Genomic DNA, 11,133 nt, shown 5'->3' with positions numbered 1-11,133 from the left:
GAGTTGTGATAGGGTTGTTTATATGGATAGAGATTCTCCACTGCTTTCGGCTTTTCCAGTTGCATTTGGTGCTAGCTTCGGACAAGTTCAATGCATTTAGTGGCTCCAACGATCTTTCAGTTGGTATGATATCGACCAATTTTTCAGAAATCCAAATATATTATTTTTGCGATTCAATCCTGTAATCTTTTAGCATTTCGTATAGCCTTTCTATCAATATAAAGAAGGCCTCATTCCTATTTAATGTTGGTGCGATTCAAGGATTTTCCCAATATCGGTTATTTTTCGACTAGTCGATGGTAAAATAATCATATCTCTTAACGTATAAGTAATTTTGGAGTCAAACGAATTTAGTTAATTAAAAAGTAGCATAGAAAAGTTTTCCGACGGTTCAAACCACGTGCAAATCGGAGTTCGGGGGCGCCCGAGACAAGGCCGACAAGTTGGGCTTGTTTTAAAAATTCCAAGGTCGCGCCTGGGTGCATTCGAATGCGCCTGGGGTGCATTCATTTCCGCCTTAGGTGCATTGAAACTCGGAAATTGTTCCAACTTTGCCGGTTTATTCCGCAAACTGTCGAACTCTTATTTTTTCAAGGTTGGAACCGTTGTAAAGCTTGTTGAGTGTAAGTTCTAACCCAAGTAGTTTAAATCTTAAACTATTTGGACATTAAAAAATATGACCATTTTACCCTCATAGAGTTGAAATTTAAATTATTTCAGTAAAAAACTCGCATCTCCCTCCCTTTTAATTGGACAAAGACCTACTGTATATTGATAGCGAGGTTTTTGAAAGTACTAGAAGTTCGTGAAATCCAATCATAAAAATAATTCTTTTGCTGACTTTGATTAGTGCCACCACAACAAATTGAGACCATAGTCGGCAGCAAATCGCATAAAATGAGGGAGATGCGAGTTTTTTTTTGGACAGTCAAAAGGAGAACATGAGTTGTGACAGGGTTATTTATATGTATAGAGATTCTTCTATGCATTCGGCTTTTTCAGTTGTATTTGGTGGGAGCGTCGGACCAGTTCAATGCATTTAGTGGCTCCGACGATCATTGAGTTGGTATGATATGGACAAATTTTTCAGAAATCTATATACATTATTTTTTCGATTCAATCCCATAATCTTTTATCATTTCGTATACCCTTTATATCAATATAAAGAAGGCTTCATTCCAGTTTAATGTTGGTGCGATTCAAGGATTTTCGCAATATCCGTAATTTTTCGACTAGTTGATGGTAAAATAATCATATCTTTTGACGTATAAGTAATTTTGGAGTCAAGCGAATTTGGGTAATTATAAGGTAGGACAGACAAGCTTTCCGATGGTTCAAAAAACGTGCAAATCGGAGTTCCGGGGTGCCAGACACAAGGCCGCAAAGTTGGGTTAGTTTTAAAAATTTTAGGGTCGCGCCTGGGGTGCATGCATTTGCGCCTTAGGCGCATTGAAACTCGGAAATTGGTGAAACTTCGCCGGTTTATTCCGTATACTCTCGAACTCTTATTTTCGCATGGTTAAAACCGTTGTAAAGCTTGTTGAGTGTAATTTTTAACCCAAGTAGTTTAAATCTTAATCTATTTGTACATTAAAAAATATGACCAATTTTCCCTCATAGAGTTGAAAAGTAAATTATTTTGGTAAAATACTCGCATCTCCCTCCCTTTTCTTTGGACAAAAACCTACTGTATATCGATAGCGAGGATTTTGAAAGTACTAAAAGTTGGTGAAACCAAATCATAAAAATAATTCTTCTTGTGACTTTGATTAGTGCCACCACAACAAATTGAGACCTTAGTCGGCAACAAATCACATAAAATGAGGGAGGTGCGAGTTTTTTTTTTTGAAAAATCAAAAGGAGTACAAGAGTTGTGATATGGTTAGTTATATGGATAGAGCTTCTTCTCTGCGTTCAGTTTTTCCAGTTGCATTTGGTGGGAGCGTCGGACCACTTTTATGCATTTAGAGACTCCGACAATCTTTGAGTTGGTATGATATCAACCAATTTTTCAGAAATCTAAATATATTATTTGTGCGATTCGATCCCGTAACCTTTTAGCATTTCCTATACCCTTTACATCAATATAAAGAAGGCTTCATTGTTGTTTAATGTTGGTGCGATTCAAGGATTCCCAATATCGGTTATTTTTTGACTAGTTGATGGTAAAATAATCATATCTATTAACGTATAATCAATTTTTAAGTCAAGCGAATTTGGTTAATTAGAAAGTAGGATAGACAAGCTTTCCGACGGTTCAAACCACGTGCAAATCAGAGTTCGGGAGTGCCCGAAACAAGGCTGCAAAGTTGGATTAGATTTAAAAAGTTTGAGGTCGCGCCCAGATTGCGCCTGGAGCGCATGCATTTGCGCCTTAGGCGCATTGAAACTGGGAAATTGTTCAAACTTTGCCGGTTTATTCCGCATACTCTCGAACTCTTATTTTCGAAAGTTTGGAACCGTTGTAAAGCTTGTTGAGTGTAGTTTCTGACCCAAGTAGTTTAAAAGGGTATTCTGGTTTCCCTTAATTTTGAAAAAGTTCTTTTTCTTTAAATTTCAAACTCAAATACAATGAAAATAAAAATAATTTTATGATTTTTTTGGCACCGTATAAAAGAACCCAATGAGATCTATGAAACAAAATCCATATTGATTGGAAAATTATTTGCGTAAATACATGATTTTTGACCATGAAATTTACCTTCTTTTTCAAAAACTCACTTTTTGAAAAATGGAACACCCTCTAAATCTTAAACTATTTGTACATTAAAAAATATGACCAATTTACCCTCATTGAGTTGAAAAGTAAATTATTTCAGTAAAAAACTCGCATCTCCCTCATTTTTAATTGGACAAAGACCTACTGTATATCGATAGCGAGGATTTTGAAACTACTAGAAGTTGGTGAAATCCAATCAAAAAATTAATTCTTTTGGTGACATTGATTAGTGCCACCACAACAAATTGGGACCTTAGTCGGCAACAAATCGCATAAAATGAGGGAGATGCGAGTTTATTTTTGGAAAGTCAAAAGGAGAACATGAGTTGTGATAGGGTTATTTATGTGGATAGAGATTCTTCTCTGCATTCGGCTTTTCCAGTTGCATTTGGTGGGAGCGTCGGACCAGTTCCATGCATTTAATGGCTCCGACGATCTTTAAGTTGGAATGGTATCGACAATTTTTTCGGAAATCTAAATATATTATTTTTGCGATTCAATCCCGTAATCTTTTAGCATTTCGTATACCCTTTATATCAACATAAAGAAGGCTTCATTCAGTTTAATGTTGGTGCGATTGAAGGATTTTCCCAATATCAGTTATTTTTCGACCAATTGATGGTAAAATAATCATATCTTTTGACGTACAAGTAATTATGGAGTCAAGCAAATTTGGTTAATTAGAAAGTAGGATAGACAAGCTTTCCGACTGTTGAAACCACTTGCAAATCGGAGTTCAGGGGCGCCCGAGACAAGGACGCAAAGTTGGGTTAGTTTTAAAATTTTCAAGGTCGCGCCTGGGGAGCATGCATTTGCGCCTTAGGTGCATTGAAACTCGGAAATTGTTCAAACTTGGCCGATTTATTTCACATATTCTCAAACTCTTATTTTCGCAAGGTTGAAACCGTTGTAAAGCTTGTTTAGTGTAATTTCCAACCCAAGTAGTCACTGCAGGCTTTGGGCTAAGGCCCAAGAGGCGTGGGCCTTAAGCCCCCAAAAATGTCAAAAAATTAGGGCCCCTACTTATTTTAGGACCTAGTATATATGTATTATTTTGGAGCCGAATTTTAATCCCAGGAAGACATTTTACATTTGGAAAAATGGAACACGGAACGCAGAGAAAAACAAAAAGAAAAAAAAAACAAAAAGGAGGAATAAAAGGTCACGGATCGCCAAAATCCCTTGGGCCCTTTAAAATTATTCAGTGTGGTGGGTGCATGGATGCATATTTTTTTCTCCTTAAACACTACTACTCCAGTTCTTCCCATTACAAACAAATACTATATCGGAATCAAAATTATTTAGTGTGATCGACTTTTTATTTGATTTTCGTTTACAATTACTAAGGGCCTCACTTTTAAAGATCGTCTTAGGCTTTCAAAATCTCAGAGCCGGCCCTGAAAGTAGTTTAAATCTTAAACTACTTGTACATTAAAAATATGACCAATTTACCATCATAGAGTTGAAAAGTAAATTATGTCGGTAAAAAACTCGCATCTCCCACATTTTTAATTGGACAAACACCTATTGTATATCGATACCGAGGATTTTGAAAGCACTAAAAGTTGGTGAAATTCAATCATAAAAATAATTCTTTTTGTGACTTTGATAAGTGCCACCTCAACAAATTGAGACCTTAGTCGGCAACAAATCGAATAAAATGAGGGAGATGCGAGTTTTTTTACAGGAAAGTCAAAAGGAGAACAAGAGTAGGGATATGGTTAGTTATGTGGGTAGAGTTACTTCTCAGCATTCGGCTTTTCAAGTTGCATTTGGTGGGAGCGTCGGACCACTTCTATGTATTTAGTGGCTCCGACGATCTTTGAGTTGGTATGATATCGACCAATTTTTCAGAAATCCAAATATATTATTTATGCTATTCAATCCCGTAATATATTTGCATTTCGTATACCCTTTATATATTAATATAAAGAAGGCTTCATTCCGGTTTAATGTTGGTGCGATTCAAGGATTTTCCCAATATCGGTTATTTTTCGACTAGTTGAGGGTAAAATAATCATATCTTTTGACGTATAAGTAATTTTGGAGTCAATCGAATTTGGTTAATTAGAAAGTAATATAGACTAGCTTTCCAACGGTTCAAACCACGTGCAAATCGTAGTTCGGGAGCACCTGAGACAAGGACGCAAAGTTGGGTTAGTTATAAAAATTTCAACGTCGCGCCTGGGCGCAATAGAATGCGCCTGGTGCCCATGCATTTGTGCCTTAGGCGCATTGAAACTTGGAAATTATTCAATCTTCGCCGATTTTTTCCGTATACTCTCGAACTCTTATTTTCACAAGGTTGGAACCGTTGTAAAGCTTGTCTAGTGTAATTTCTAACCCAAGTAGTTTCAATCTTAAACTATTTGTACATTAAAAAATATGACCAATTTACCCTCATAGAGTTTAAAAGTAAATTATTTCGGTAAAAACCTCGCATCTCCCTCATTTTTAATTGGACAAAGACCTATTGTATATCGATAGCGAGGATTTTGAAAGTTCTAAATGTTGGTGAAATTCAATCATAAAAATAATTCTTTTTGAGACTTTGATCAATGCCACCTCAACAAATTGAGACCTTAGTCGGCAACAAATCGAATAAAATGAGGGAGATGCAAGTTTTTTTTACAGGAAAGTCAAAAGGAGAACAAGAGTAGTGATAGGCTTAATTATATGGATAGAGCTTCTTCTCTACACACTACAAGAAAAATGAAAATTAGTGACGAAAAAGTGGTGACGAAATTTAATTTTGTCACTAAATGAGTATATTTGGCGACGAAAAAATAAATTCGTCACTATTTTGATAGCTTTCGTGACGAAATAATTTCGTCACCAATTATGCTTGTTTAGCGACGAAAAAAATATTTTCGTCACTAAAGGTACCCATTTGGTGACAAAAAATATATTTCGTCGCCAAATGTGAGCAATTTAGTAACGAAATATTTTTTTCGTCACCAAATGCTTAACTTTGGTGACGAAAAATAATTTCGTCACCATTTTAACGCTTTCAGCGACAAAAAATATATTTCGTTGTCAAATGGGTACATTTCGTGACGAAATTTATGAATTGCGCTTTGTCACTAAATGTATTTCGGACATAACTCTTTTCTAAAATCTCCGATTGAGATAATTCAAATTGGGTTTGAACAATAACTCAATTGCCTACAACTTTTATGTTTATCAAAATTGCTAATTTTAATGTTTAAAAGTCTAAAATTACATTCGAAATATATTTTCATGTTAAACATGTGTTATATATTAGATATTTCAAATATTTACTGAAAAGTGTGTGTAGTGCAGTTGGTTGGAGCTTGCGCGAAAAACTCAAGGGACTCGGGTTCGAAACCCAGCAGGAGCAAGAAAGATGGATTTCTTTTCCCATATGAAAACATCTTTCGCAACGAAAAATTTCGTCACCGATTTCTTATATTAGTGACAAAAAATTTCGTCACCAATGTGACCCATCGGTGACGAATTTTTTCGTCGTCAAAAAGCACAATAAGTGAGGAAAAAAATTTCGTCACTAATTATTCACTTTTTGGTGACGAAATATTTCGTCATCAAAAGGCACTATAGGTGACGAAAAATAGATTTCGTCACCAGGTAGGAATCCTCGACAACCTTTAGTCGACAAATTTTTTTTCGTCACCTATATTATTTGTGACGAAAAACATGCAATTTGTGACGATTTTCATTCGTCACCCAATTGAATTTTTCTTGTAGTGACATTCGGCCTTTCCAGTTTTATTTTGTGTGAGCGTCGGGCCACTTCTATGCATTTAGTGGCTCCGACGATCTTTGAGTTGGTATGATGTCGACCAATTTTTCAGAAATCTAAACATATTATTTAAGCGATTCAATCCCATAATCTTTTTGTATTTCGTATACCCTTTATATCAATATAAAGAAGGCTTCATTCCGGTTTAATGTTGGTGTGATTCAATGATTTTCCCAATATTGGTTATTTTTCAACTAGTTGAGGGTAAAATAATCATATCTTTTGACGTATAAGCCATTTTGGAGTCAAGTGAATCTGGTTAATTAGAAAGCAGGATAAGCAAGCTTTCGAACAAATCAAACCACGTGCAAATCGGAGTTCGGGAGCGCCCGAGATAAGGCCGCAAAGTTGGGTTAGTTTTAAAAAGTTTAAGGTCGCACCTGGGGCACATGCATTTGCGCCTTAGGCGCATTGAAACTCGGAAATTGTTCAAACTTCGCCGGTTTATTCCGCATACTCTCGAACTCTTATTTTCGCAAGGTTGGAACCGTTGTAAAACTTGTTGAGTGTATTTTCTAACCCAAGTAGTTTGAATCTTAAACTATTTGTACATTAAAAAATATGACCAATTTACCCTCAGAGAGTTGAAAAGTAAATTATTTCGGTAAAAAACTCGCATCTCCCTCATTTTTAATTGGACAAAGACCTACTGTATATCGATAGCGAGGATTTTGAAAGAACTAAAAGTTGGTGAAACCCAGTCATAAAAATAATTCTTTTTGTGACTTTGATTAGTGCCACCACAACAAATTGAGACCTTAGTCGGTAACAAATCACATAAAATGAGAGAGATGCGAGTTTTGTTATAGGAAAGTCAAAAGGAGAATAAGAGTTGTGATAGGTCTATTTATATGGACAGAGCTTCTTCTCTGCATTCGGCTTTTCTTGTTGCATTTGGTGGCAGCATCGGACCACTTCTATGCATTTAGTGGCTCTGACGATCTTTGAGTTGGTATAATATCGACCAATTTTTGAGAAATCTAAATATATTATTTATGTGATTCAATCCCACAATCTTTTAGCATTTCGTATACCCTTTATATCAATATGAAGTAGGCTTCATTCCGGTTTAATGTTGGTGTGATTCAAAGATTTTCCCAATATCGGTTATTTTTCGACTAGTTAAGGATAAATAATCATATCTTTTGACGTATAAGCAATTTTGGAGTCAACCAAATTTGGTTAATTAAAAAGTAGGATATACAAGTTTTCCAACGGTTCAAACCAAGTGCAAATCGGAGTTTGGGAGTGCCCGTGCCGAGGCCGCAAAGTTTGGTTAGTTTTGAAATTTCAAGGTGGCGCCTGGGCGCATGCATTTGCGCCTGAGGCGCATTGAAACTCGAAATTGTTCAAGCTTCGTGGGTTTGTTCTGAATACTCCCGAATTCTGAATTTCATACTCCCGAATTCTGACTTTCGCAAGGTTGAAACCGTTGTAAAGCTTGTTGAGTATAATTTCTAACCCAAGTAGTTTAAATCTTAAACTATTTGTACATTAAAAAATATGACCAATTTACCCTCATAGAGTTGAAAAGTAAATTATTTCGGTAAAAATCTCGCGTCTCCCTCATTTTTATTTGGATAAAGACCCATTGCTCCAATCCTATCCTGTCTTCCCACAAAATATGCAGTGTCAACTAGTGTCCTATCGACAAGATGGAAACAATTATGGACTTCAATCAACAGTTTCGATATTGATGATCAGTTATTGTTATGTCGTCAAAACAAAAGTACAGATCCGTCACTGCGGAGGAGTTTTACGAGTTTTGTGCATCGAGTATTGTTGCATCATGTTTTATGTGTACAGAGGTTCCGTCTCAAATGCAGTCAACGTTATGATGCTTTGCTTGTTAATGGATGGATTGCTGATACATTATTGCGAATTGTTTGAGAACTTGATCTTGATTTGTCCTTCCGAATGGAACATTCTACTATGCTGCCTCAGGACCTCTTTACTTGTAGCTCTCTGGTGGTATTAAAACTGAAAACTTATGGTGATATGAATATTGTACCTACTTCGGTTTCTCTACCAAGTCTCAGGATTTTACATCTTTTTGGTATAGAATTTGTAGATGGTGACTCAATCAACGGGTTCCTCTTTGGCTAACTCATGCTTGAAGAGCTGAGTATGAGTCGATGTGTGGGGGAAAATGTTAGTCTAATTAACATTGTTGCGCCTATGCTCACGAGCTTGTTTTTGCATGATTGTTTGTTTGGCTACACAAGGCCACCTCATGGTTTCAAGCGCAAGATTGTGCTTGACACCCTGGCACTTTTATACCTGACGATCAGTGATTCTGCCACGGACGGTAGTTATTTAATTGAAAACTTACATCATCTCATTAGAGCTGATATTTGTTTATATGCTTGGGATATGGAAATGGAGTCAATTGACACTGATGCTTCAGCTATCTCTAAAGCTCTAACTGATCTTTTCAAGGGGATGTCCAATGTACAATTTCTACACTTAAATGTCCTGATGCTGGTATAACTGCTTATAGCTTATCTAGCTTTTGGTATAGTTAACTGCCGACCTAATCTTCAGTGACAATCCATGGTTGTATTTATTGCTTGCTAGTTAAATTTGCCTATCAATCTCTAGCATTTGACTCACTTAAGTGTTCTTGTGTAAAGGATATTTATATGCGCGATTGTCAACTTCCAAAGTTCCCTAATATGACTTACCTGGAGCTTGGTGATGTTCGTGATGTTCGATGGAAATTTCTGCCGGAGTTGCTGGAGAACTCCCCACGTCTAGAAACCCTTTTTTCAAAGAGGTGAGTTGAGAGGTATTGTCACGCCCCAAATCCGGGAGCATAATCGGCCGTGTACCATGAAGCAATCATGGGACACGAAGCATAATTAAAAAATATTTTTTTTTGCAACTTGAAACCAATAAACAAAAACTGAATATTTTATTTAAAAAAAATGTGCGACACAAAACCAATATTTTTCTTAAGCAAATGATACGATATCCGATATTTTCCAATCTCCAAATTTCACAATGAACTGCCAATTAACAAAATGCGGAAGCTAATAAATAAAAGTGCGGAAGTTGTTTGACAATAGAAAAAAAAGAAAGAAAGAATGCAGACGCCCTAGAGGTCCAAACATAAGGTCCCGACAACACCGCAGAGTCCACTATAATGCTCCATGAACTAACCTGAAAAATAATGTGGAATAAATCCGTCAACTGATGAGCTTAGTGAGTAGTTAAGCATGCTAAGGGTAATACAAAATGGCATACGTATAAATGAACGATAACGAGTACTCCAAAGAAATGGTTTTCAATAGTAATGATCGATGGGTCAATGAATAGCAACAACTAAATAAGAAAGGACAAGATGAACGGCCCAACAAGCAGTATCAATGGCCTCAACAATTGATTAACGAATACCAGGATCAATAATCGAATCACACTAATGAGCTTTTACATCAAATAGTTTGACAAATGATATTAAGAATGACCAACAACAATAATATGGAAATCCAAATCAAAGTGGGAACCAAAATCACCAATTACCAAGTACCAAATGCCAAATATTTTCTCAGGGCTTCGCCCGTTGGATCCAACATCGTACTTAGAGTCACCACAGGATGGCGCCTGGGACCTTTTCCCTAAGCCGATCCGGAATAGAGTCACAGGGTATTTCACAAGTCTTTACCCTATCCGTTGAGCACTAGAGTCACAGGGTATTTCACAAGTCTTTTACCTAGCGGCCAAAGTCACCACGATATCTCACGGGTCTTTTCCTTGGACTTTAATAAATATCAACATAGTCTATGGTCCCAAACACAAATAGAACAACGGCGAGCCAGAGGCACCTGCACCAGGTTTATTCTCCGTGCCGTTGCAGAGTCACAATAATATGAAGAAGTCAACGAATCGACGACAATAAAAGTAAGGGCAATCAATCAATCACAAATATTATCAAATAACCTTGTATGCCAAAGGGTACGTCAATTGTCAATAATTATGAGAGCAAAGAACAAGATTAATATTTATCGGATTACAACAAATACCGAATTGTCAAGAATAGATTGGCTCAAGAGGATTTCCAAAGGAAGGGATCACATGCTTATCCACTCACCTCAATTGGATAGATAAATCGCGAAATGTAATATTGCTCGAGTACTCTGCTAGTCTGAACAAAAGAATGCATTACGGAAATCAATTCAATGAAATTGACTACGCTAGTTACCAGTGAAACTAATACCAATATAGTTACTTCTAATATTGACTTCCCTTAAGTTAACACCAGGAATAACCATTAATCTCTCAATTCTCTTGCCTCGACACACGCACACACTCCACATGCATACAGGTTCATAATATACTAATATATATACATATTCTCAGACTTGTAAACCAAGCACAACACACACTACAACCAATGCTCCATGCGCACAACCTCATCACCATTGCCGCCCCTCCTCTCTCCTCCATTCACTCGGCACCACCAAATAAAACCACACTGTTTTCCCAAATCAAAGCCCCTATTTCTATGTGTTCGTATAACCATAAACTATATACTCAACAAGGAAGAAAAAGAGACGATGAAAACCTTACCTGAAGATTCACCGATCCAAAAACTACCGCTAACTCTCAACTGTGGCTTCTCTCTTCCTCCCTC

General features: G+C 36.7%; 1 protein-coding gene across 1 annotated transcript; it reads left to right on the top strand.

Moving 5' to 3' along the window:
• The first annotated feature begins 8,285 nt into the window (after positions 1–8,285).
• LOC131327552 (F-box/LRR-repeat protein At3g59200-like) lies at positions 8,286–9,280 on the top strand. Its single transcript, XM_058360707.1, has 3 exons — positions 8,286–8,556; positions 8,908–8,984; positions 9,134–9,280. The coding sequence occupies exons 1-3, from the start codon at positions 8,418–8,420 to the stop codon at positions 9,278–9,280; spliced, it is 363 nt and encodes a 120-aa protein (XP_058216690.1). The 5' UTR covers positions 8,286–8,417.
• Positions 9,281–11,133: the final 1,853 nt, after the last annotated feature.

This window comes from Rhododendron vialii, chromosome 1a (genome assembly GCF_030253575.1).
Source record: "Rhododendron vialii isolate Sample 1 chromosome 1a, ASM3025357v1".
NCBI classification, from domain to species: Eukaryota; Viridiplantae; Streptophyta; class Magnoliopsida; order Ericales; family Ericaceae; genus Rhododendron; species Rhododendron vialii.
This window is presented reverse-complemented; position numbering and strand designations above follow the sequence as displayed.

Coding starts and splice junctions, on each gene's coding strand:
- LOC131327552 (XM_058360707.1), top strand. CDS start 8,418: ATGGAACATTCTACTATGCTGCCTCAGGACCTCTTTACTTGTAGCTCT. Junction 8,557..8,907: donor CAGGATTTTACATCTTTTTG/GTATAGAATTTG, acceptor CTGATGCTTCAG/CTATCTCTAAAGCTCTAACT. Junction 8,985..9,133: donor ACTTAAATGTCCTGATGCTG/GTATAACTGCTT, acceptor TCTTGTGTAAAG/GATATTTATATGCGCGATTG.